This window comes from Dermacentor albipictus, chromosome 7, assembly GCF_038994185.2.
Source record: "Dermacentor albipictus isolate Rhodes 1998 colony chromosome 7, USDA_Dalb.pri_finalv2, whole genome shotgun sequence".
In the NCBI taxonomy this organism is placed as follows: Eukaryota; Metazoa; Arthropoda; class Arachnida; order Ixodida; family Ixodidae; genus Dermacentor; species Dermacentor albipictus.
In genome coordinates, this window is record NC_091827.1 from 14,719,232 (window position 1) to 14,747,027 (window position 27,796).

At 46.6% G+C, this 27,796-nt stretch overlaps 2 protein-coding genes and 1 non-coding gene across 4 annotated transcripts in view; 1 reads left to right on the forward strand and 2 right to left on the reverse strand.

The window, feature by feature from the left end:
• Positions 1 to 27,796, forward strand: part of LOC139047715 (uncharacterized) — a 69,382-nt gene that overhangs the window by 29,899 nt on the left and 11,687 nt on the right. Inside the window, exon 1 of one of the 2 annotated variants that reach the window (XM_070521680.1) lies at positions 24,652 to 25,025. The exons of the other annotated variant lie outside the window; for it this stretch is intronic. Within the exon in view, the coding sequence (XP_070377781.1) occupies positions 24,756 to 25,025 (270 nt within the window). The 5' untranslated portion in view covers positions 24,652 to 24,755. Of the gene's footprint in view, positions 1 to 24,651; positions 25,026 to 27,796 lie in introns of those variants that run through there. 2 annotated transcript variants of the gene reach the window in all.
• The window catches only part of LOC135914365 (protein Skeletor, isoforms B/C-like), a 108,849-nt gene that overhangs the window by 14,672 nt on the left and 66,381 nt on the right, over positions 1 to 27,796 (reverse strand). The window contains exons 7-13 of the mRNA XM_070521679.1: positions 16,764 to 16,944; positions 14,221 to 14,365; positions 12,212 to 12,354; positions 11,499 to 11,622; positions 6,952 to 7,071; positions 4,027 to 4,221; positions 686 to 885 (exon numbers count right to left, since the gene is read on the reverse strand). Coding sequence (XP_070377780.1) covers positions 686 to 885; positions 4,027 to 4,221; positions 6,952 to 7,071; positions 11,499 to 11,622; positions 12,212 to 12,354; positions 14,221 to 14,365; positions 16,764 to 16,944 — 1,108 coding nt within the window. The remainder of the gene's footprint in view (positions 1 to 685; positions 886 to 4,026; positions 4,222 to 6,951; positions 7,072 to 11,498; positions 11,623 to 12,211; positions 12,355 to 14,220; positions 14,366 to 16,763; positions 16,945 to 27,796) is intronic.
• Positions 22,386 to 22,460, reverse strand: TRNAS-GGA (transfer RNA serine (anticodon GGA)). Its single transcript has one exon. It is a non-coding gene; the product is annotated as a tRNA-Ser (tRNA).

The window sequence follows — 27,796 nt, forward strand, 5'->3', positions numbered from 1 at the left end:
CTTGGTTGCTGTTCTCCATCTGCCAAACAAAGTATCCCAAATGATCGGAAGAAATACAAAGACAAAAGTTTTCCAAGCTATGCAGAAACTAAATGGGTAATGCAAGCCTTACTTTCGGCAAGTCTACGGGAGAACCTGTGATTTTCTTTGTAGTCAGCCATTTAGTAGTCTTCTAGTCATGTAGCAATATCTTTCACGCCACACGTGATGCTTTCCTTGCAACGGGCCCTCTACATGTGTCTGCAGCACATCAATCCTTCAGCCGCTTTTTTTTTTCTTTTCCACGACTTCTGATCCTTTTTCGGAAACCACTTATTTAGCGTTCTCGGAAATATTGTCACCAAACAGCCATTCTTTTTTGGAAAGCTTGTTTAAAAACCAGGCTCTAAACTTGTTGACAGGCTATTCGTGCAGTTTTTTTTTTCATAACAATTAGTGATGATGTGTTTTAAAAGCCATTTCTTTGTCCCTGACAAAGGTAGGCAGTAGAGGTGTGGTACCTAATCATATACCAAAATAGATATTCCAGCTCTCACTATATATGCGTCTGCGTTTCACTACCCAACATTCGATTCGCCACTCGACACTTAGTGTTCGCATTCGATTCGTATTCGAAAGAAGTTGATAAACGCCCGCTTCTAGCTGTTTCGTATTTCTAGTCCAAGTCAAAGGGTGGGGGGCATACCGGCTTTCCAACCTCTTCGGGGTTCACCTTGGAGCCACCACCCTTCGGGCTGTCGGTGATGTAGAAAGGGTGGTACTTGGAGGGTGCACTTTTGTTGTTGCCACCTTCCACGACGAAAGTGTAGGTCTGACCCCTCTCCACGTGCAGTACAGGTATGAGCTCCCCGTTGATCCACCACGAGATGCCCCAGCCAGACATGCCTGGGCACCACATGACGGCTTTAGTTGTTGCGCTTACGCTTTCGGCAAAAGAAACGGCAAAGAAACGGTACTCGGACTCAATCTTTCTTTTTTTTATCTTTGTGCTCACTCAGAATAAGACTCGTAAGTCAGGTTCACTCGGACTCGTGCTTTTCAAGACCCGGCACGCCTAACCCGGGCTCATGCTCACACTCACCCGAAATCAGGCTCAACCGGGCTCGTTCGTACTTACAATTAGATTCTGTCGAATTCACTCTGACTTAGACTCACAAAAAGTAGGGTTCGGGCGGGCTAATTCAGACTTTGCGAACCCAAGCTGCGCTAAGCTAAAACAAATTCGTGGATTACACGATCCACTCAGACTGAAAGAACCGCGAAACTCACGCACCTAGCGTTTGTTGAAATTGCTGACTCGCACGAACGCGTAGAATAATGGACTACGTTTGCGTAATTCTTTCCTTCTTCTTTTTGTTTCCATAAATGTGGAGGAGTTCAGAGAAACCGCAGGATCAGCTTGAATCCCTGACAACATGGAGTTAACAATACAGCGAACCGCATTCTGTTACGCACAAATAATACTTTAACTACGGTATCACAATATCACATAGAAGCATCAACTAAAAACAGCCCTATAAGTACTTTTATGTTATACCTAACAAAAATTTATCGTATTATACAATCACCAAAGAACACTCGTGAATCTCTGTACTATGTACTATGTAACATGCACTATGTAGAAATTGAAACTAAAACTACAAGAAACTGCAGAAACTGCATTCGAGTGAGGACAACTAGAAACTGACAACATTATACTCATTCGAAAAACGAAACAATACCACACTACTAAATAACACGAAACTAAACAATACAAATGTAGGGGACGCGATTGTTTTTCACTGCTACATATATATACGGTATATAGTCATATCATGAGAAGCCAACAAACTAAATCGGTTCCCTCGGTTAACCCCCTTTCTTCTCGTTTATATATATATATATATATATATATATATATATATATATATATATAACCTGCTGTGTGTCTGTAGTAAAGAAAAAAAGAACACACACACACACACACACACACACACACACACACACACACACACACACATATATATATATATATATATATATATATATATATATATATATATATATATATATATATATATATATATATATATATATATATATATATATATATATGTATGTATATATATGTGTGTGTGCGTGTGTGTGTGTGTGTGTGTGTGTGTGTGTGTGTGTGTGTTCTTTTTTTCTTTACTACGGACACGCAGCAGGTTCGACTTTCACATGCACTAACGTGTACTTACACAAGTTTGTGTTCTACAATAATAGGTGAACCCCTGTGCCAACATGGCATAATGTAGTATATATACTATTATAGAACACCATAACCATGCATGAGAACGCCTGTAATGTCGTGGGTGTGTCCTGTCTTTTCTTGTACTTGTGTCCCAGTAGTTCGCGCTCTGAATGTAGTCTGAAATGTGCGCTCATCGTTTGGCATTGGCGCAAGGCGGTTAAAACCTCCTTGTATTACTGGATAGCATTTGTGTGTGTTATTCTTTTTCGGAACGCGTTGGAGTGCTTAATTATGAAGGCTTCAGTGGCGGCCTCCATTCTTACATAGGCTGTCTTCTAGCTAAACGCGACCGCCCTATAGTTTTATTGGGACGCGGTCCTCGTAGTCCCGATTTAGAAAGATTTGCGTATTTCTAGCATTAGTGGATCTATTAAATTTATTCGTCATAACGCATCACCAAAAAGTCATCGAAAAAAGAATTGCGTGCTCTCTGTGATAAACTTGTTAGATTTTTCTGTCCCTCCACTTTAAGTCTTCTTTGCGCATTTTATCTATGCAGTTTTAAACGTTACTTCTCTCTGTTGCTCTCTTTACGTGTTACATATCGTAAGTTTTCGTTTATCTGCAGAATATTATTCCCTGTATATAGTGTTATTGGTCAATCGTGTGCCGTTGTAACTTGTTTAGGTATTCATCGACTGTCCAGAATACCTGTTTGAATCAGTAGTCGTTGTATCGGTTGTGACGCTTTCTTGATATATATCAGGGGCGCCTATCAGGGGCGACGGTGGTTCCTTCCCGTTTGCCACCGTCAAAGATGCTGACGCGCCGCGAAGCCGATGCCTAAAGCCAAGGCTGCTCAGTTCACTACGGTCCGCGCGCACTTTTCTTTCGCTCGAAGCACGGTTGATCGAGAGCGCTGCAATACGATAGCAGTCACGTGGCTTATTTCGTATTTCGTGGGTTTTCTTTAAACGGCGAAAGAAATCACCACTCAGCGTGTATACGGCGCCATAAAGAAATGGATCGGTCATTTCTGAACCGCCTCTACAACGTATAACGAAACGCCCTTGGCCATAAAGTGAATATAAAACTTTTTTTCATAATTAATCTTAGTCAGTTAACATTAATAGTAATATAAAAATGCTCTAAGGACCACATACATGAAGGCAAACCATATGCCGTCGGTTTCATCAAGCTGCGGTTAACTACTTTTGTTTTAACATCCTTGGTTCAAGTTACGAGAAGCAACTTGTATGGGGAATTTCTAAGCTTGCGCCCAGAAGTACATAGGTAGGTGTCAAGTAATTACAATAAATCTTTAAGTCTTGTACACTTATATTGCAGAAGAAAACTATTACCTGGAAGGCGCTGCCGATATATGAACCTATTTACTATCGACAAGCGGAGTGACGCGTTTCTGCGACCAGCGGCCACGCTTGCACCGCCGGCATCTCGCGAGCAATACACATTACGACGTTTACGGGAAGCACAAAACTTACGGGAAGCACAAATAACGCTTGATTTGACGCTTAATCTTACGCCCACAAGTTGTACTTGTAATATACGAAGTATAGTCATTCCGCTGAAAGCGCCATAACTTACAACAACAACAAAAAAAGAAGAAAACTGCTCTGCAAAATGCACGAAGTGAGACTTCTATGACAGCACTATGCGCGTCTAGCTTGCGCAGGCTTCCGTGCTAGGTGCGAAACGGAGCATGAAACCTTCACGCGTGCGTCGTGGCGCATAAAGCTGCTGCAATACACGCAGGCCGAAACAGTGCGAGGTAAACCTCGCGGCACTCGTACCTGTGATTGCCTGATAGCCGTGCTCAGGCGACCCCGTGGGTCCGATGGTGGCGGTGAAGTTCTTAACGCCTTCTGCTTTGAAGATGTCGCGGCCCCCTAAATACGTCTTGGCCGCGCCAGAAGGTTCCTCCCGCGAGCTGGGTAGCGGGGCGCAGTTGCTTTTGGGCTCGCGGCCGAACTCCAGGAGGACGTTCTCTGCGGAGACGGCGCGGGCACATAAATCAGTGACGACGCTTAAACAAGGAATCCACCAATGATATACGGTATATTCCCTAATGCGAATTTCCAGCGCAACTATTTGGGTGTTTTGAATTCGCGATACATTGCGGCAAAGAATTGTGGCTCGGCGGTGGCGAATGGGCCTCTGCGGGAGACGAAGCGCATCCACCGGCTGCTTCGCTCATTTTTCAGGCATAAGTGGCTTTGTATTACGAGTTAAACCCGCCAAGGTGGCTTGGCGGCTATGGTGTTGCGCTGCTAAGCGTTAAAGTCGTGGGTTCAAATCCCGGCAGCGGCGCACGCATTCCGATGGGGGCGATATGCAAAAACGCCCTTGTCCCTTGCACTGCATGGGGGCACGTTAAAGATCGCCCAGTGGTCAGAACTAATCCGGATCCCCCACTACGGCGTGCACCTCATAATCGAATCGTGGTTTTGACACCCGAAGCTCCAGGTTTCATTCACTCTGATTTATATTGTCGCATCGTAGGGACACTGAAGAACCACGTGCACAGTGTCGAAACTGTGAGTTTCGAACTTCGCCCTTTATTGGGCGCGCTTGTGCCAAGCAAAACAAGTAACACTCAAGACTCGAGCACAACGACAGCGGCGAGCAGAGTCGGCGGTCGTCGAAAATCAGGTCTGCGGGTCAAGCGCGTCGGCTTTTATACACGACTCGTCGAAGTTTCCAGCGTAATAGCTGGTGCCACGTGACTTCCAGAAAGTACTACACGATTTGCATCGCTAGTGCAATCAGATTAGAAGTTATATCCGTTGCTGCTAACAACAAACGGATAGAACTATCGATTAACGTTCGGGAAACTTTTGACACATGCAGGCGCCTCGTGCGTCGAGGGAAAACGTTCAACATTTGGCCACCTGAGGTTCTTAACGCGCGCAAAATACACCGTTTACGAGAGTTCATTCGATGCAGCCACCACGGCTCAGCAGCGCTCGCACTCAGCAGCGCAACGCAGTAGCCAGCGACATTAGAAGGCGATAGAGTAATGACACTTAAGTCACTTAATGACACACTTAAGCCCACGCCTGAATTCAGGCGTGGGCTGGATGCAGGAGGCGATCTGCGGCGGGTACAGAGTCTGGGCACGCCGAGGGCTGATAGCTTGACGAGCGCTGTGTTCTCGCCGCTTAGTTCGCGTTGAAGCGAGAGCTGCAGCGCGAAGGTCGATTCGCTCGCTGCTGCTGCCGCTCTTCCTCACGCCAGCGTTTTCACAGCGAGCACCCGCGGACGTCGAGTGAGAGGCGGTCTTGTTTGCCTATTCGCTCGTGACGCCGCACTCGTTAATTTAGTTACTAAGCTATTGTTTACAAGTTCATAAAGCAGATAAAACTACTATCCCTTACATCCTTACTTGGTATAGCTGTCTAAGAATTGGCTATCGCAATCGATGCTTAGCCTTTCGGGCGAAACTGTGACTTCTTTTATCAAGACATGTTCAGTTGGGAGTAAAACTACAAATACGCATCTTTTAGAGATCTGAGAGAAGGAGAAAATAGATTAACTAATTATTTAATAAATGAATGAAACTAGAAACTTACGTAAGATTGTACATTAGTAAAAGAAAACGACTCCTAAAATATTTGTGAAGATAAATATCTAATGACAATAAGTTGGGAAGGGGGATATTATCAGCTCTGGTTCAACCAAGCGTAAGGCCGCAAAACATTAAGGGATCCTGGCTATATTCGAGTCATTGGTATAACGAATAGACTCAACAGCTCCCTTTGAAACATTTGTGCCTTTTGGTTGCAGTCTATCGAACTTGGAATACTTCGTTGGGGGGGGGGGGGTATGAACTCTCGTAATTTGCTGTCTATAGGCGAACGAAGGTGCGACTGTAGGATATGAAGCTAGAGTTCGTCAGAAGTGTGACCTGGTATGTTAAAATGATGTGCGGCTGCTTTCGAAAGTTTCTTAACCATGTACGCGTACGATGTCCGTGCAACATTCATTGGCTGTCCTGTTTCGCCGATGTATTCTTTATAGCAGAACGACCATTGCGGCAAATAACTGAAGTTAGAACTCGTGCAGGTAAAACTGGAGTTAAGTTCGTGCGCGTACTCACTTGCAGCGCTTTTAATTTTTATATAATTTCGAATACCTTTGCAAGACTTACACCTGAGACGGTAAATTGACGGCTTACTTCTGCATAAACTTTCTGTTGCGGCGATACGTGACCCTTGGTGCCTCCGGGAACGCTTTTCTAAGGTATTCATTGCTTGGTAATATTGGATAGTATTTCCGCAGAATAATGTTTATATTTCAGAGTGTGTTGCAGTACTTTGCCACGAAGGCTAGAGGGAGCGTGAAGTGCCTTTTAGTCTTATTTCTAGGTAATGCTGATCTACTTTCTAATTTACATGAGTCCTCCTACGCTAGCTTAGTGCCCTGACGATGTTAAGTCAAAGCGTTCCATGGCTTCCAGCGACATTACTTGTTCTAGCACTGTCGATATTGCGTGATTACTATTCCTATTTGTAATGGCATCATGAGCCGGAAAGAAAGAAAGAAAGAAAGAAAGAAAGAAAGAAAGAAAGAAAGAAAGAAAGAAAGAAAGAAAGAAAGAAAGAAAGAAAGAAAGAAAGAAAGAAAGAAAGAAAGGACAGTGCTCATTGAAGTTCGTGCTTATTCGGGGTGCAGGACAGCTTCAAGTGTTGGGAAAAACGAGCAATGTTCGCGCTTACGCCTGGTGACTATGTTGGTGTGGTACAGCACGGTTTCCGGCTCTTGCATGTTGACAGGACCTTGCGCCGCAACCACGGCCACCTCTCCCTTAGACGCTATGGCTTTGTCCTTGGCATCCCCTGCGTTAAGGCAACGCAGGAATCTCAGTACAGCACCCGGAACCGTTGCAACGCTGGCGGCATCTTGGCGACCCTGCGTTCAACCATGAAGGCGCTCTTGCGCTGCTTTAGCATTTGTTCTCGAAAAAAAAAATGCGAGCATATGGTGCCTCCGTAATAAATATGCGTCACTCCTGGCATCTATAGACAGACAAGTGTAATGTTGCCAGGCATGACTCATGACAATAAGTGTCGCGGTTAGCTAACACGGCGCGAAGAAATGTCACCGAGCGCTGCTGTTTGCCAGGAGCTGCTCGTACACAAAACGTTTTCACCCTTTGGGTCGCATCTTGTCCCACAACGATAATCGCCATCTGTCTTGCCCGCATTTCCTTTCTTTAACGCTGCGAGCCCGGTATTTAAGCGACGAACGGCTTGCGCGTTATAAGAGTGACACAGTATTCTGGACAATAAAGTAGGCAGCGCTGAGTTTTCAAGAAAGGAAACGCAAGCAAGGCAGATGAAGATTGTTGTTGTGGAACAAGATAAGCACCAAATGGTGTAAATTCTTTTAAGAGAGTGCATGTAAGCATTCCAACTCCCTTATGGGTGTATAAGGGGTGCTTGTTTGTACCCTAACACCTTTACCTTAATTATGATAGCAGCGAGAGACCCGGAAACTGCATGAAATAAACCTAAATAAATATCGCTGCCAAACTCTTGTCTGAGGCGTTTAGGTGCGCACCAAGTGCTCAGAATAAATGCAGTTTTCAACTACTGCTTCTCACAACACAGGTACAGTTAAAGCTACCTGTCGTGTACAATAAAAAATCATAGGGAGATAAAATAGGGACATTTCGTAGCCTTAAATGTGAAGGCGTTAGCCATTAAACCAGCAGGCACCTTTAATGGTGTCAAAAAGTTTTTGTAGTCAGTGACCCACAGTCACGGTCGGCTCACTGCAAAGGCTCATTCACGTGGTGAAGTCGTGTAAATCACTCTTGCGTCAACTGTGCCCGTACATCTGTAGGTGTCGTTCACAGTCCACACACAATGTGCACATTGACGAAGACGGCCACCATAACCTGGGAGACGCATGTTACCAAGTTTTGCTCTAGTGAACGTGTCGCCCATGGTGCAAACCTGCCACATAGCGATAAGGTCTTCGCAATGCGCACCTAAGTGCAGGCGCACCAACGACGCAGGTGCCACCTTACACTTAACGATCTGGTGTATATGATTCAAGAGATGAGAACCTTCTTGCAACGTTCTCTAAGGGGAACAAGTGCTGGATGAAGTGCAGGGAAATGGCCATCTCCGAAAATTCGTGATCACAGGCTTAAAGGCAAGCTTTACGACAAGCTATAGATGATCCGAAATTAGTCTTGATGTTTCCTTCACCTTGCGAAGGTGTTCTTCACCGTCTAGATGCGGTGATGGTGTACAACGTACATGTGGCGAAGGCTCAAGTGGGGCGGTTGTACTCAGGAAACTCATACTCCAATTTGCAATTGCAAACAATGCTTGTAATTGTTCTTATACAATCATGTTGCAATCACATCACACGAGTGCCTATGTTGTTCAGTTCTTGAAGCCTGATATATGCGATACCTGTGATAAAATTTACGCACGCGTTCGGTGGCTGCTGGTCGTATCTGTGTATTTAAAAGATTTTTTTTTTTTCGTACGCCCTGTATTTCTTGAAGAAGGCCGAACCCCGACCGAAGCGTCGGAAGTAACTAAACGTTTCGCACGTTCGTCCGTTCATTTCGAATGCTTATTTAATCTGCCCATTCATCTATAACTGCACTACAGGCCGTTCGCAAGCGTGAGACGCGAGTTGCGGCTCTCAACACCCCAATGCACCCGTCATCGTCACGGAGTCATCGTGAGAGCGAGACCACTGACAAACTTGTCCAGAGACACAGTGCAGGTCTACAGGCGCAGCGACAGACAATAGCAGGCGCCACACTTCCGCAACCACCGGGTTCCAGCCAGTTCCACGACGTCCGAGGACCTGGGGAGAGTCACTGTAGTTTACGATAAGGTTTCATCTCAGAGCGGTACACTGCGTTGATGCGGTCATAGCCATCATATGACTTGTCGTAGTTTTCTGCACTTTCGTTATTTTCCTTCTCGCTTTTCGGACGCAACATCGCTGCAAGGTCAGCCGTCACAAAAAAAATATGACCGCACCTGCCCTGCCCCTGGCCCTGCCCTACCCCGCCCTGGCCTGCCATGCCCTCCCCGGTCCTGCCTTCCCCTGTCCTATCCTGTCCTGTCCTGCCTCGTCACACCATCCTTCGCTTATAAAAGAGCGATACGCTCTGCATAAACGCTGCATGGTACACTAAAACATACGGGCGTGCGAATATTCCAAACTTTTGAATAGCGAATGGAATAATATTGGATTGGATTCAGTCTTCAGATCAAATTCAAAACACTGAATCAAATCAAAACTGAATATTTTTTCGAATAGCTTTCGAGTACTTCACGTCGCAGAGTGGCGCCCGATAAAACGTGGCACGAAAGAGAAAATGCGATAACTTTCACCGCATCCGCAGAGCGACATACCGTACTAGCGTACGCTCAGAAAAGCCAGGCAATTTGGGCAAAACCGCGATCCACAGCGATAAATTTTGTTTACAAATGGCTCCCTGCAGTGGCTCTGACTTGGTACTATGTTTATGGATGCCGCACCTATGTCCTCTTACCGTACTAAATCCAAATTACGCTTGATTTCAGCACACTTGATATGCACAATATTGTCACCATCTGCCGCCACCATTCGAACAAGCGAAAAAGTTATTTGCTTTTTTTTTCTGCTCTCCCATCGCCACACAAAACACGCACTTCTGGTTTGGTCACCAAGGTGTGTAGTGAGGCTAATTGGCCGACAAGGTAACCGCTATAAGCTTTATGTAGTCATGCAAGATGGTGAGCGTTGCCAAAAGCCCCTAGTTTCCGAGTATGCCACTTCGTAATTCCTAATGTTCCCTTTGTGCCTCTAATATAGAATGTTTTATAATGCGCAGTGCAATGATAGAAAATTTCTAGTGTTCGAATACCCGGATGGTGAAAATTGATAATGTGATGAAAAGACTGTACGTGAATCGCAAATTGATCGAAAAATATTCTAGATTCGATTCAAATCGCTTCTGACACTATTCAATTCATATTCTCGTTCGGTCTCGTATGCTACTATGCCGACTGTTTCAGCGAACACATTAAAAACATCTTAAATTGCCTGTGGCACATGGCACAATTCTAGTCCATGAGCTGGTCTGCTCGAAGGGCCGGACATTACTTGCACAAAAAAAATTGAAATGCATAATGGACTAATTAACAAAAACTCTAATTAAGGTTTTAATTAATTGCCTCATGCCACATATAATTTACTAAGTCTAGCCGAGGAGTTCGCAAGGCGGATCCAGTTGGAACGAATTCTCAGGGTGACGCCAGCTTCGAGATATTCATTGCCGAACTTTGCGGAGAAAAGCGTTGGCGTTCCAGTTACTTTTGTGCCTCAATGCATCAAACGACGCTTTGTTAAGAAAGTAAGTGGAACGACAGTGCATATTCTACCGCAAGTTCGACGGCGCACGTCTCGTGAATGGTGTCAGCCACACAACTCAAGTGGATACGTCTTGCAGTCTCACCCGCTAGAATTCGGGAATTGCCATATGTGCTATAGGGTAAATAGCTAAACACCTAATTAATCATTTTTGTTAATTATTCAATTACGCATTTCAGTTGTTTGTTTTTTTGCGGATGTAATCTCCGCCTCTTCGAGTAGACCAGCTCGTGGACTAGAATCGTACTATCGGCCACAGGCAATATATATATATATATATATTAGAGAGTTTTAGAATAGGGGCCCCAATATTTTGAGGCCCCAAAGAGCTTTGCGGGTGTTAGCGTTGGAGCACGCAGGAGTGAAGAGTTTTAGAATAGGGCTTTGCTTTTGCGGATAGCGTCTTGCGCTGACAGCGCCACTACGGCGTCTAAGAAAAACGATTAAAAATAATTAAATAAAATATACCATTTTATGGTATGAATAGTAATTTTGACTTGCGTGTGTTCGCGTTTAAATACAATTTAGAGGTTATTCTTCAAGCAACAAACAACTAGTTGTGCTTAGTTTTGAGCAACAAAACCAACTTTACGTGCCTTCACCAGCCAAGCTTAGCCGCGTTAGGCCTACGAGCCATAAAATCCACAATCGAATTCGGAATCAGCGGCATCTATTGAATCAATCTTCATAACACACGCTAGTTGAGAGAAAGCGATAACCGCAGTCACTTCTCCTAGCTTGCGAACTTCACGCGTTACTGCGAATCGAACCCAGTTTGGTGCTATAGGTTAGAGCCGTCGCTTCAATGGGTGCCGCCATGTTTGTTGACGCAAAGCACAAGGAGGCCGCACTGTCCTCAGAACGGCAGTCGTACCGGTGTCGAGCTTGCGAGAGTAGACCACGTCGACGATGCCATCGGCGTAAGTCTTCGACTTGAGCGTCAGGTCTTCCTTGCCGCCGTGCTCGAAGTCGGGGCAGACGCCGTCGGGGCCGGAGCACTGCACGCCGACAAGGCACAAGGGCGGCGTGAGTGCAAGTAGGCCGCGCAGACGCGACACCAACAAACGCCGATACCAGACATCAACCGGATGCTGATAATTACCACGTGCGCACAAAACGAGATAACCGACGGACAGACAACACTTCTGCATTTGCGATTAGCCATATATAACGGCAACCAAACACCGGCCGCGGCTTACCTTTGAAAATTTGCGCTCCAGCTGCCGCCCGTAAAGTCATATTGCTTTCGCACCGCATACTCAGTGTAAATTTTGAACCGGTAAAAAAAAAAGAATTTGGCTGTTTCGCCCGAAGCAGTGACAGCGATAACAAGATTTGCGCTTGGACTCTTCGGACAATGTTCTAAATATGATACGTTGGTGCCAGTGGCGCAGCCGGGGGGGAGGGGGGGTCTGCCGGGCTTCGCCCACCCCCCGAAATTTTTCCGGCCATCGCTCTGCTCCCTTTTATGCCTGGCACGCCGCCTATGAACAAAGGCGTGTATACTTCAAACGCCCGCTCTAGGCAACTAAAGGAAGGTACACACCTTTAGGCAAACCAAGGGCTTGGTCAAGGTAATGCCCTCACCTGTGCCTTGGCCGTGATCATGAAGTCCTTGACCGAGACGTCGTGGTTGGCGCCAGCGACGAAAATCACAGCGACGTCCGCGCCCACCATCTGGCTCTTGTCGGCCGCACCGCTGACGCCGAATGCCGTCCACATGTAATTGCCTGTCGGGAAGGAAAAAAACGCGTGCTGCGGGTCCCTCGCACGTGCTCTGTGGATGGACGCGTACATACATGGTACACTGAATAAAGAGAAGAGAGAAGTAATGAATAAAGGGAAAATTAGACATCCACCCGTTCGTAGCAATTGCTACAAAGGAAACCCATACGGGTTCCTCGAAAGAAAAGCCTCACAGTTGAAGGAAAATTCGTCCTGGCAATTGCTACGAACGGGTGGATGTCTGATTTTCCCTTTATTCATTACTTCCCTCCACCTTGCGGGTTTCCGCAGAACTACTACGACATGGTACACTGCTAGGGTAGAAGCTTAGGGGGTGGGGTGTTGGTGATGCGTGATCTACGCACGCTACACACACGGACGAGATGCGAAGAAACAACGGCACCCCATTCACTGATTCACAACTAAAGCAGTTGCTGGCACTACGCGTGAAGCATTCCTTTTCCTTAGCAGATTTAACTGCACAGAGTATAACTGTGCAGTTAAATATTTTTTTTGAAAGTGTTCATTACAAAGCGAGAGTGTCGAATCCGGCAGCTCTGATGCCTTCAGGTAGCCTGTGATGGGCTTATTGGCCAGTTGCCTTCATCCAAAGTTCACGCAGGCATGATGCCTGCGGCAGAAAGTATGTTCCACATCCGCCGCCGAGGTCATGAGTGGCGGCGCCGGCTAACACTCCCAGGTTTAGTTCTAGTAGGTACGCACAGGTAGCCCAGAAAGTGGACGGGAAAACGGCGCCACGGCAACGCAATTGGTAAGAGCATCGCAAGCGTAATGCTAAGAAATGGCTTCGTATCCCACATGCATCCAGTTGATTTTTTCATCCACTTTCATTTATGTTTTTAACGCGACAGCGTTAAGAGCCCCGCGTCGCAGAAAATCCGGCGTCGGCGTCCAGTGTCGGGCGTCGTTCCGGCAAAAGAAATTTCGAACTAAATTCCGAACCACGCATATCGAACCACTCTTCTACCACCAAAGTTGCTCATACCTTGTCTTTCATTCTTTACAAAGTTATTCCTCGGGATGTTGAGAATGGCAGCCCACAAACAAATGGAATGAAACAAAAGAACCGACAGCGCAAACCTTTTTATGTTATGTCTTCTCAGACAGAAATATTAAAAGTGCGAAACAAAAACAGGACATCGACCCAAGCAACATGTTGCTGCAGGCCGCGTTTCTACCAGAAAGCTTGCCTTCGCGCATAGCGTTCGCCGCCAGTGTTTCGCAGTAAACGTTGCAGTTACATAAGCTGCAGTTGCCCGTATAAGCATGAAAAGCAGTCAGGGGTCTCTTCATGCTATTCGCGTTCCACTCTTAAAGGCGAAGCTTAAGCGTCCTTCTTGTTCATCATGTGTGTGTGTGTGTGTGTGTGTGTGTGTGTGTGTGTGTGTGTGTGCGCGCGCGTGTGTGTGTGTGTGTGTGTGTGTGTGTGTGTGTGTGTGTGTGTGTGTGTGTGTGTGTGTGTGTGTGTGTGTGTGTGTGTGTGTGTGTGTGAAGATATATCCATGCTGAAAAGGACGACAAATGTATTTTCGACGTCTTTTCAATATAACCTCGCATGCGGTAACAACCATAGATACCTCTACGTTGTGTGTGTGTATGTATGTATGTATGTATGTATGTATGTATGTATGTATGTATGTATGTATGTATGTATGTATGTATGTATGTATGTATGTATGTATGTATGTATGTATGTATGTGTGTGTGTGTGTGTGCGTGCGTGCGTGCGTGCGTGCGTGCGTGCGTGCGTATGTACGCACGTGTGAAAGTCACCCTGAAAGTAACACGAAAGGTTGTACAGGCTTTAGAAATTGTGCCCCGTCGGCAACGCCATGCAAGCGGCCACTGACCGGCTACGGCGCGCACGTTGAAGGTGATGTCGTCTTTCTCCACTTTCCACCCGACTTGAATTGCGTTTTCCACGACGGTCTCGCAGTTGGGGAACTGCGGCGTGTCCTGACGCGCCTCGTGCATCTTCAGCAGGCCCAGTCTCGACTGTCGCAGACGAGAACGGCAAAAAGAAAAAGGAAAAGTGGGCGGGTTAAATCGTTCAGAAGCAAACGACGGACCACGAGGCGCGCACTAGTTCGGGAGGTGGTCGCAAGGTTAATTTTTGACATCAGCTGGGGTCCTTGCACGCAAAGCCCTATACACGAGCGTTTCTTGACACACTTGAAATGCGGTCGCCAATGCTGAGAATCGAACACGATACCTCGCATTTCCAGGAGAACGCCGGTATAGATCATTGCACTGAAGCATATACGAGGTCTGTTAGAAAAGTATCCGACCTTTGGCCGTATAAAAGAAGCTGGCATAACTGGAGCGTTGGAAACTTAATCACTCTCAATGTAGTCTCCTTGGGACTCCACACACTTCTCCCAGCTCTTCTACCACTGCCATTCTTCTACCATTCCGGGAAGGCCTCTTTTGGAATGGCATTTAGCTCAGCTGTCGTTGCAGAGTAATGTCCTCTCTTGTCTGAAATCGCGCTCCTTTCAGTGGCCTCTTGGTTTTTGGGAAACAGCCAGAAGTCGGAGGGGGTCATATCAGGGGAGTAAGGATCGAGGAATGTGCAGGAGCATTGTGATGGATGCGCCAATTTCCTGTTGACCACAACTCCGGTCTCTTGCGCCGCACATCATCACGTAGGCGACGGAGGACATCCCTGTAGTACTCTTTGGGGACTGTTAGACCCTATGGTGCGTACTCGTGGTGTACCACACCGCGGGAGTCAAAGAAAGCAGTCAGCATCACTTCCTTTGGTCGGGCCTTCTTTGGTCTTGGTGACGTAGAATGCTTCCACTGTGACAACTGCGATTTGGTTTCCGGGTCGTACCCGTACGCACAAGACTCGTCACCAGTTATAATGGTGTTCATGAAGTCGGGGTCACTGTTTGTGGGGTCCAGCATGTCCTGTGAGACTTCAACAAGAAGTTGCTTTTGCTCCACCGTGAGCAGCTTCGGTACGAATTTCGGCGCCACTCTCTTCATGACCAAATCTTCGGTCATAATGGAATGTGCAGAAAAAGTGCCGATGCCCACCTCTTCCGCAATTTCTCGGAAAGTCACACGACGGTCCCGCATCACCACAGCTTTCACTTCCGCAATAACCTGGTCATTTCCGTATGTTATGGCCGACCGGTGCGTGGCTCGCTCTCCACCGATGTGCGGCCGTCTTTAAACCGCTTGTACCACTCCATAATCGGTGTGCTGCTCATAGCATCTTCACCGAAAGCCGTCTGAATCTTCCGAATGGTTTACACTTGGCTGTCGCCCAGTTTCTGGCAAAATTTGATGCAGTGGCGCTGCTCCAATCGCTCCGCCATTTTCCTTGCAATAAAGAGCCGACGAGAGCACTGCGCACTACTTCACTCAAACGCTGCGTCCCAGCGACTGAGGCTATCGGCAGGCAGTAAAAAATTCGCGCATGCGCACGAAGGTTCAAGGTCGGCTGATGCAAGCGCGCATGTTTCATATCCATCAGGTGTTCGCAAAAAAAAAAAAGGTCGGATATTTTTCTGACAGACCTCGTACACCAAAGGAATTTTTTTTTAATGAACACTAAACAGAAACGGTGAGTTGAGCTGTGTTGGGAGATTAAATTTTTATTAGCATTGTTTCAGACACGCTGAAGGTCTTGGATGGCAAGGCTAATGGCACTGCCTACATTACCATCCCTATTGCCCTAAAAGGAGGCTTATTTGGTATTTGCTTATTTGGCATAGTTATTTTTAGAATTAAAGATAAATTATACATTGCATTCGAAAGGGATCAACACTGAACATTACTGCGCCAGAATGGCACAAATAGCAGAAAAGATTTTGAAATTCATGACATCATACAGACGCACCCGCATTAGCGTTTACGCACGACAAAAGAATTGAAGTTTGGCTTTAATTTTATCTATCATTCAGCCTCTTATACGAAATTAATGAAAATCAAGTTTTGAAAGGATACTTTATCATATATAACTAATTAACTGTTTCAAAGTGAGATATTGATCGTTAAGGCTAAGAATAAAGTTCTCGGTATTTAATCTTAACCACAATCCGCTATCAAAGTTATGGGGGTACTTCACGTTAGCCGAAGGTAGTCGAACACGTTTTCTTTGCTGAAACAACTTTCCGAAGTCCCTCTTGTGGCATCCAAAGTAGAGACGAGATGATAACTGCCAAGATTTGCTGTCTTCACAAAAAAACTGACACAGCGAAGTCGGAGAAAAGCCTCAGTGCTGCTGAAAGAATTCCGGCACATGCTTGTCTTCCACGCTGGCTGTCATACACGGGAGACAAATAAGATGGCGTATGCCGCTCAAGTGAAACGCGCTATTCCTTATCCCCTTCGACTCGGTAAGTACGTTATCACACATAGGCCAGACGAGAGCGGAGCTCACCACCCTCTTGATCCACTTCGCGTTGTGGGGCACGTTCAGGCGCTTCGGAATGGTGCCCTGCACCAGGGACTTGGAGCAGCCGGTGCAGTAGACCGCGAACCAATCGACGTCGTCCACGGTCAGGTTGCCAGGAAGCGTGAAGCGCAGATTTGCGCCCGCGTACTTTCCCAGCACGTGGGTCCTGCGCGTACATCGGGACAAAAGCCGCAAAAAAAAAAATCGCGTCTGAACCCATCTCCCGATAACTGTCGACGGTAGCGCGTTAGCATTGAATCAATACAGCGGAACAATCTGTGTTAGATGACCGTCGAAACGAGTCACGCACGAGGCGTGTACTGCTGCGGGACTCCTCATTCGCGCCTTCCCGGATGGATGGATGGATGGATGTTATGAGCGTCCCCTTTGGAACGGGGCGGTGGCTTGCGCCACCAAGCTCTTGCTACTATGCTGCCTAATATCCTACCTAGGTTAACCAATGAAAAGAAAAAAACACTATGAACTACCACATCCAAATTTTCTGATACCCTATTGTGAACTGTGCTTTTGTACGTCTCCGTCCTTTGTCGTTTCCCTACTTTTCTTCCACCAATCCTCCAATCGCCTCTTACTGATGTCTATTGCGGACCTGTTTGCTTTACCACTGCTCCCGCTGAACCCAAGGGCTTCAAGGAGGCCAGTGGTGCCTAAATCGACCGCTGGATAGACGTCTTCACATTCTAATAAAATATGCTCCGTCGTTTCCCTAGCTTTACCGCAGCAAGCACATGCTTCTTCTTCCTTCCTATATCTCGCTTTATAGGTGCGTGTTCTATGGCATCCCGATCTCGCTTCGTAAAGTAATGAGCTTCCCTTTGAGTTATCATAAATGGTTTCTTTCCTAATTTCGTTTTTTCCCCTTAAGTAGTTACTCATGGCAGGTTTCTTTTCCATTGCCGCCACCCATGAGATTAATTCAGCCTCTCTGACTTTCCGCTTGACCTTCTTTGTTGCTGTGTTGCCCACCGCACAGGCCGCATACTTGCTGGTAAGCTTCCTAGTTCTTTTCCTCCACTGTGAATAAATGTTTTGCCTGTACAGATACCTGAACACTCTCCCAGCCCATTTACTTTCCTCCATATTCCTCAACCGTTCTTCATACTCAATTTCACTGCGAGCTTCCCTCACTTCTAAACTAGTCCGGCCCATATACCCTTGCACAGCTTCATTTTTAGTCTTCCCGTGAGCACTCAATGCGAGGCGACCCACTGACCTTTGGTTCCCGTCGAGTCCTGATTGTACCCCTGATTTAAAGCAAACAACCGCATTTCCAAAAGTAAGTCCTGGAACCATTACCCCTTTCCACATACCTCGGAGGACCTCGTACCTATTGTATCCCCATAGCGCTCTGTGCTTCATTATGGCTGCATTTCTCTTCCCCTTGACTGTTATGGTTTTTTCCTGTGTTTCCATATATCCGTTGCCTTCGTTTATCCATATACCAAGGTATTTATATTCTGTTACCCGAGGTATTTCTTGGCCCTGTATCTCCACTGTCTGTTCACTGTTTTCATTGAATAACATAACACCTGATTTTCTAACACTAAATTTCAAACCTAAATTGTTGCCTTCCTGTCCACAGATATTAGCCAGACGTTGCAAATCGCTTTGCTTGTTAGCGAGCGACACAATGTCGTCCGCATAAAATAAACCAGGGAGTTGCTGCTCTATTACTGTACCTGCCTGTTTGTATGAGAGATTAAACTCGATATTACTTTCTTCTAGCGCCCTCTCCATCCTCACCATGTACATCATAAACAACAGCGGGGATAAAGGGCACCCCTGCCTCAGTCCCTTGTTGATATGAACTTTCTCCGCGCTCCTCATCCCTTCCCATTCAACGCAAACGGTATTTTCTAGGTAAATCTCTCTCAAAAGCTGTATACAATCGTTACCTAAGCCTTCCCGTTCCAGAATATCCCACAAAATGTTGCGATCTACGTTGTCGTAGGCTCCTGTAATGTCCAAAAAGGCCACATACAACGGTCTCCTTTCTGCTTTTGATATTTCGATACACTGAGTAAGAACAAACAAGTTATCATCCAAACGCCTACCTATTCTAAAGCCATTCTGAAGCTCTCCCAAAATGCCATTATTCTCTGCCCATGCTTGAAGCTTTAATTTGATTGCCTGCATTGCTAGCCTGTATATTACCGATGTAATAGTCAACGGTCTATACGAGACAATTCTGTCGTTCTCCCCCTTACCTTTATAAATTAAATTCATTCTACTTTGTCGCCAACTGTCTGGTATTCGTCTATCTTTTAAGTTTTTTCCACTGCTTTCACCAGAGCTTCCTTACTTTTTGGTCCCACTTCATTTATCAGCCTAACGGGAACCTCGTCTAGCCCTGTGGCTGTGCGCTTAGGAATTTTCTCTTCCGCTTTCTTCCAGTCTAAATTTGTCAGCACCAGCTCCTTTTCCACTTGGGTCTCTTTCATGCTCTTTTTTTCTTCAAATACAATCTTGTCCTTGCCTTGGAAAGATTTGGCTGTTACTTTTTGGATGCAATTTATTGCCGCTTCTCCTTCCAGTCTGTTTTCATCTTCGTCTAGGATATGTTGTTGTATTGTTGTTGAGTTGCTGCCTAATAAATTTATGTGATTCTAAAATATTCTAGGTGCAGCCTTCTTTTTCTCACGTATTTCTGACAACCAACGTTCAATTTCACATTTTAATTTTGCTTGCACCAGTATTTGAACCACAGAATTTTTCTCCCGGTATATTTCCCATTTACTGGTTACTTCATCCTGTGGCAACTGCGCCTTCTTTGCCTGCCTGTGCTCTCGAGATGCTTTCTGTCGTTCGGCGATCGCTTCTCGTATCTCCTTGTTCCACCAGCTTTTCAGTTTCTTTTTTCCTTTCCAACGAACCATGTTGTTTCTCTTTCCGTATTTCTGTCGTTATTACACTTAGAAGCTCACCATATTCCCACTCCTTACTTGGCCACTTACCAAGTTCTTCCTCAACTCTAGTGACTATATTTGCTATTTGTTCAGCGTTCAAATTTGGACTGGCAATTTTGCTCTCCTTGCTCTCTTTCCCAACTACATATCCCATTTTCAAAATGATGCGTTTATGGTACTCCATATGCTGTTAAACCCTTCCTCATCGATGGCCATTTATCTCAACTTATCATGAATTCCTTCTGTCATCAGACAGTAATCAATGGTCGATTGCCGGTTTCCCACTTCCCACGTGATCTGTCCTTCACACTTAGCCCCTGTATTCACGATCACGAGGTTATGTTGCTCGCAAAGTTCTAGCATTGACTTCCCGTTATTGTCGGTATAGCCATCTAAATCCTGTATGTGGGCATTCATGTCAACTAATAGGACAATCTCAGCACCATTCCCGAAACCCTTAATATCAGCGCTTATGCATTCCACAAACTCTTCATTCTTCTCTGTGCAATTTTTTCCGGTCCACAAATACGTTACTCCCAGCCAAGTTTCTTTCCCACTCATTGTACCTGACACCAAAGGAAAACCCGTCACGGAAAAACCCGTCACCAGCGCCCCCATCGCAGCCTTGGCGCTAACTGAGTAGTGCAAGGAGAGCTGTCCGCAAGCGAAGGTGCATAGGCCACAATAGACTTTCGTTTGTGTTGAGGCACGGTTTCCCAAAAATCAAGGACCTGGAAAGCTTCTTCCGCCCATCCACGCTACGGAAAGGAAGGTCAACAGGGCAAAGTACGTGTACAATATAAAATAAAGTCTCAAGTGTTAATTCGGCGTGCTGCAACTCGCAAGTACAGAGAGCATCAGGTTTGTTTAAAGGCATATCAGCATAAAAATCAAAGCACTTCAAATTGGTTCATATTGAATATGTCCTGAACACAAGACTTAAGAATCTCCTATACCTCATGTATTTTATCGTAATGTTTTGTCTCGCAATCATTTACATAGAGTAAATAATTTCATAGCCTTTTCCAGGGCAGCAAACAGAAAACGTTTTCCAAGGCAGCAAACAGCGTGCGACCATAACGAAAGTAAGCTTCCTACAGTGCCTACGCGCTGCATATTTCTTTCTCGCAGGAGCTAAAAAAATTATGGGGTTTTACGTGCCAAAACCACTTTCTGATTATGAGGCACGCCGTAGTGGAGGACTCTGGAAATTTCGACCACTTGGGGTTCTTTAACGTGCACCTAAATCTAAGCTCACGGTTGTTTTCGCATTTCGCCTTCATCGAAATGCGGCCGCCGTGGCCGGGATTCGATCCCGCGACCTCGTGCTCAGCAGCCTAATACCATAGCCACTGAGCAACCACGGCGGTTCGCAGGAGCTACAGTATCGCTTAATACCTTAATTTGAACTTTTCGGGGACGCTTCGAGCAACAAGCGCGCACAAATAAATGTAAATAAACGCGACATTTTTTTTTCTTTACACACGTGCGTTACTTCGCAATTACTCATCCAGTGCTCCTACAGCAACTTTATTGCTCACATTTGAAAAACGCAGTCGAGCAGGCTCAGCACTTGCGAAGCGTGCTTGTTGTATCGGCGCAGGACATACAAAATACGGAAAGTAGAAAAGAGCTCGCGATACAACGATGCTCTAGAAGAGAATTTTGAATTCATAAACGAACCAAAATGTTTGGTTAAGCTGACCTGCCAAATCTCTCCGTTCCACTTGTTGAGTCAAGCGGAGGCGGACGTCTGTTAAAAGGTGGAGATATCGATGGCACATAAGCAAGATGGTTCGCAACGTTGTTTTTTCTGTTACCAGCGAAGTGGCGGCTACAGATTCTTGAGTTTTCGCTTGGTTACCACGGTCTTCCGTCAAGGCTACGCAACGCAATTACAGAAGAACAAAATTTTCGCACTTTCTCATGCGAGCCGCTGTGTTGCGAGGATGCAAGTAATCCTATTACACAACAGGTTGAACGGCCCGTATCCAGCGCTCTCGCCTTTCCCCTTCATACGATCGCGAAGGAAATCGGTAAAACTGAACGTTGTTATTCCGTCCTTCACGTTCATGGCAATTTACAACACAACAGTAGCGTCGATTGTGGCGTTTATTCGTAGCGCACGGAGCTATCGCGGTTGCCGTCGTTTCCGCCATCAGTCTGAAGAGTGAGCCAGCAAGCGCTTTATGGCAGTTCGGCGGCGCGTCCGACTAGCGTAGAAATTCATAGCTCTCTGTCTGAGAGTTAAATGCGCAAAACACTCGCAATATGGACCAAAATCTCGCTAAATCGTTGTTTCGCAGTCGGTAGCTGCATGGCCAACTTAGCAAGGGAGTCGGGCTTCGCACTACTCAATTACTGCCTCTACGCAAGGGCAGGTGGCGCTACGTGTCTTGCAAAACTCCAGAGTCTGACGTCCATTCACACGCCGGGGACATTGGAACGCGCCCGACGGCGCCGGTCTCGTCGTGTCGCTGGAGTTTAGATGACAGTTTTTTCTCCAGCGCGACGTCGCGAAGTTCGACGCGCGCGCGCGCGCACGCCACGCTATATCTGCGCCTTAAACAATCGTTAATGAATAAAGGGAAAAACAGACATCCACCCGTTCGTAGCAATTGTTACAAAGGAAACCCATACGGGTTCCTCGAAAGAAAGGCCTCAAAGCTGAAGAAAAATTCGTCCTGGTCCGGGACTCGAACCCGGGACCACCGCCTTTCCGGGGCAGCCGCTCTACCATCTGAGCTAACCAGGCGGCTAGCAGATGGCAGGGCGAAGTCGAATTTGTCGACAACACGAAGCAAAGGCAAGAGTTTGACGTAGAAGTTCTGCGGAAACCCGCAAGGTGGAGATCAGTACATTGCGCCGTACAGCAGTACACTGCGCCGTACATTGAGAGGATGGGGTCTTCTGTGTTTGCCGCAAGATGGCTCTGCGTGTGCGGTAAGCGCAGAAGAAATGTAGCGGAAACGTACTTCGCTATCGTGTAAATGCGACTTCTGTAAGTTACAGGCTCATAATTACCGATATACACCGCAGTATAACTTTCTACGGCACGTTTTTAAGGCAGCACCGCGTTCACTAGACGCGCGTTTGTACCGCTTTCAAGCATCGAACTCGTGGCTGAGTGGTAGCGTCTCCGTCTCACAATCCGGAGACCTTGGTTCGATTCCCACCCAGCACATCTTGGAAGTAGCTTTTTATTTATGAAGTGCCTGCGGTGATTTATCGCTCATGGCCAACGCCGCGGACGCCGACACCGACGACACCGGCTTTTCTGCGACACGAGCTCCTTAACGCTATCGCGTTAATATCCGCGGGAAATGTTGCCCTCTTTGGTGGAATCATGCTAACGTGCTAACGATAGTTTAGTATAGCTGCGGAGCGCGCGGGTCCGTGCAGCACGGTTGCGCGTAGCGCGGCGTGGTTTCGCGAGAAATGTAAACAAGAGAGGAGAGCTACCAGATATGCGGAGCAACGCCATGAGCAACGCCAACTTCCGGCTTCACTTTCGCTTCACAAAGAGTGACGTCAGGGCCACTCCTGAGTTTCCTTCGTCCGTGACAATAACAAAGCCGCCATGTCTACGCATGTAAACAAACTTGACCCAGCCGACCCGACCCGCAATGCCGGCATGTCTACGGGACAAATGCATACAACACGCACTAAGAAACAACCTCTGTAGTGCCTAGGCAGAGTCATATATTCAAGGATCGTGGTGATGATGATAGTGATCTATAGTAAGAAAAGACACTTGATTCTGCTTTTCACATTTATATATCATATTTTGTGCAATATTGATATCTATGTACAGGCAGGTGTTTATGACACCACAATTGCTGATCATTCTCCAATATTTTTGTTTTTGCCTTGGGATTGTTGGCGTTCTTTTCGCCAAACGCACGATGAAAGAATACTTTAGGTGAGCGAACGATGCTGGGAGCCGCAGCGCGCTAATGCTCTGCTTTCAAAGCGCGCCACCAGTGGCGCTCCGAACTGAAGCCCTCTAAAGTCCCTTGATAATTTGAAAGTACCGCCACTCTTTGAACTCTGCCGCCGCCGCGCCACCTCATCGCCTCCTCCTCGCCCCTTGCGTGTCCCCCCCCCCTCCCCCCCCCCGCGGCAACCAGTTTTGCCCCCGTTTTTCTGCACGACGATTGGCCTCCCTGCCGTTGCCCTTGGAAACGCGCGGATCTTGAGTTTTGCTTGTGTTTTTCTTTTTCGTTCGCGCCATTTTCCTCCTGAGCACGGCTGGCTCGGTGCTTTAGCTCGGCGTAGCGAACGTTGTGCGCAGTGTTTCTGGTCTATGTGCTAGCGCTATGCCGGGCTGTTGCGCATATAACTGCAGCAAGAAGCCTGAAGATCGTTATGCCGTTTTTATGATACCACAACGAAAGCGTAACGGTTTGCGTAGGAAGCAGTGGCTGCATGACATTGGCCGAAGCAACTTTGTTCTGACAAAGAACAGCGTTGTTTGCGAGATGAGGTGTCTTTCTTATAGCTCGCAGCAAAGCATCCCGTAATGCTCTATTTTTTAATCATTCTTCCGGCCTGCTCACCAGCGTTTTTGTTGTGGTTGTCCTCAGTATGCTTAATATTCTGGGGTGGCTCCATCACTTCGCACGTCGCTAACTGTTGTTATTCAGTCGGAAGCGCAGTATTATTGATTCTGCTTTGCGCCCTGAAAAACATTAGTGGCAAGTATCCCCGTAGTATTGTAGGTGATGAGCGTTCACTAGTCAAAATTGAGCTTTTTTTTTAGTTTTAAGGCGAAAGCCTTTAGATATTTATGTTTCAAGGTCGCGTTCTAAACTGGAAGTATCACGTGACCCAAGGAAGGCCAGAGGGGACCCTAAGCATTGAAGCGGTATGAGCCTTCGAATAGAAGATGAAGAAGCGCGAGAACCGGGAGACAGGAGAAGAGAAGAAGGAGGTGGGAATAAAAATGTAGACAAGATGGACGCCAGTTCCACAGCAATGCTTTACGTCTACTGTGTCCTTTAAATAGGAACGCTACATTATTTTGGCGCAGCCGACAGCGAACTCCAACATGTGGGTGAGATTTTTCCTTGAGGAGACCTCCGCGGACAAGATCATCTTTTCGAGATACCAAGCTGAAGATGAACCAGCGGTGGAACTACCTCGCGAACTCAACTCGGCAGAACTCATGAACCTGGTTTTAGAGAAGGCTTCCATGGACCCTGATGAACTACGTCGGAAGGGTGCTGTGAACGTGAACTTGCCTCTGGTGATCTTCGACGAATTAGTTCTTCAACCGATGCGTCGACAGGACTCTGGATCACAGTCGTCGACGGAAGAGGTGAGCCTCGTTTTGAAAGCACTTCGGCTACAACAAGAACAGATTTCGCAACAAAACCAGCTGGTGACATCGCTTATAAGCTCTTTAAACGCTGAGAAGTCAGTGACTAAATTTGTAGAACCCGATGCATTCGACGGCATGTCATCAAGTCCAGAAGGTTGGCTTGAATTCTATGACTATGCTGCTGGGAAGAACAACTGGCACTCTAATGAGGACAAGATTACTAACATGCGTAGTTACTTAAGCGGTGTTGCACGGAAGTGGTATGATTTGCACATTATTGAAGAGGCTGGCAACTCTTGGAATCAGTGGAAAGAAAAATTCTTGACGACATTCCGAAGCAACCCAGTGCAAAGGTGGGACGCCGCGCTTAATTTCAAATTCAAGCAAGGCTCCCTCGTCGAGTATTTCTTTGACAAATGCCGCCTTTTAAAGCTGGCCGAGCCTCTGCTTCCTCCGTCTGCCGTAGTAGCACTAATAATGCACGGACTGCACGCGCAAGTCCTGAAGCAAGTGCAAATACGGTCACCTAAAACTATGGACGGGCTCCTGGAGTGCCTTCAAGACATATCATTTACTTCTGAAGAAAATATAAACGCTAGCTCAAGCGGTCGCTTCACACGGTCCGGCGCGGATTGGTCAAGCCGTAATCAGCGAGAACCGCGCCGCCTTGCAGGCGGCACAGAGAACTTGGGTTGGCGCGCTCCCAGAGGTCGGGTGCATAACGTCGACAGCGACCCCGTTCCCCTCCTTTCGGACGCTGAAGAGGCTCCGACGACAACAAAACTGATAAACAAGGGTGATCAGTCCGACCCGATGACCACAACTGAGACTGTTTATTTAACTTGCTCTAGCCTACTTCACATCCCTGTCAAAGTGGGAAACAGACATATGATGGCTTTGGGTGACAGCGGTGCCTCTGTGTCTATAATTAATGCCAAGCTGGTAGATGCAAGTCACCTGCATAGTGGAAGAGTACTACGGGTGCAAGGCTACGACGGAAAAGTGACAATGCATAATCAATGGGCCTCAGTAAACATCGAGTTCCAAGGTCATCAAATAGAGAGTGAAGTACTGGTGATTGAGGGGGTGACGTATGACTTTCTGCTATCCAGACCAGATATAAAGAAACTAAAAATCAACGTTTACTGGGACGATGCTGTTTTAGTGGAAGGACTATCAAGGCAAGAGACACAGCCTGATAGAAAAGATAACCTGCGAGTTGTCAAGTGCGCGAGGGATATTGCAACGACCTATCCTGAACTGGTATGCATAGGAAGCTACCCACCAGCGATGACGTCACACAAGGTGCCTTTCGAACTAACCGACAAGACTGTCATCCGAAAATCGCCTTATAACATGTCAAGAGAGCGCAAGATATGGTTGAAGAAGGAATTGCAGGAGATGCTAGACGCGAATATAATCCGGCCTTCGGTGTCACCCTTCGCCTCTCCCATAACTATTGCGCCTAAAGAAGATGGAACTTTCAGACTGTGCACAGATTACAGGGTTCTCAACCGCCAGACAGAGCTTATACCATTTCCCATGCCGAAGATAGACACGATTATAGATGAGACAGGTGGTTGCCGATGTTTTTCACGTATTGACTTGTGCAAAGGTTTCTGGCAGATCCCGCTAACCGAAGAAACAAAAATGTACACTGCTTTTATCACGCCCTTCGACCTGTACGAGTATAACCGGCTTCCTTTCGGCTGGAAAAACTCACCAGCATGGTTCCAGAAGATAATGAACGAAGTCCTGAAGCCTTTCCTAGGTGTCTTTTGTAACGTGTACATCGACGATATTATCGTCTTCTCCAAAACAGAGGCAGAGCATCAGGAACACCTGTCCCAGGTATTAAATGCCTTGAGCTTGGCACACCTCAAGGTTAATTTTAAGAAAAGTGCGTTCTTTCAAAGAAAAGTTGTGTTTCTTGGAAGAGTCTTTGATGGGACTACCAAAAGCACGAAACAAGAGTCCGTTGAGAGGATATCCCAACTGGTAAAACCATATGACGTCCACTCATTGCGTGTGTTTTTGGGATTAGCAGGACATTTCAGACCTTTCATAAAAGACTTTGCCATAAAAACAAGATGCCTCACGCGCCTAACGCAGAAAGCAGTTCCATTTGTGTGGGATAAGGAATGTGAGAGAGTCTACCGTGATCTGGTGCACAGAATCTCTGCTGACCCTATTCTACGCATACCAGATTTCACTTTACCCTTTGAACTGAATACCGACGCCTCACATTATGGAACAGGTGCAGTCTTGTACCAGAAATGTCCAGAAGCATCCGGCCGAGAAAAGCGACACGTAGTAGGCTACTACAGCTACACCCTCAAGCCACCTGAAGTCAACTACACCACTACTGAAAAGGAAGCGCTTGCAGTCCTTAAAGCAATTCAGTACTTCCGTACGTACCTAGAAGGTGCGAAGTTTACTTTGTTCACTGATCACCAGGCCCTCACTCATCTCTTGAATATGACCCAACCTAAGGGACGTATCGCCAGATGGGTGAACTATTTGCAGCAATTTGATTTCACCATCTCCCACAGACCTGGACCCCTTTTGACTGATGCAGATGCATTGTCTAGACTGATGATACAGGCCGAACAATCTGAAGAAATCAATGAAGTAAAATTGTGGGAAGGCACTGAACAATTGATGTTTATGGAAGGTCGCTATCAAGTCCCGCCAACGCTGATTTCAAAGGTTCTTTATTTGTACCACGATAGCCCAGAATCTGGAGGACACGACGGATTTTGGCGCAC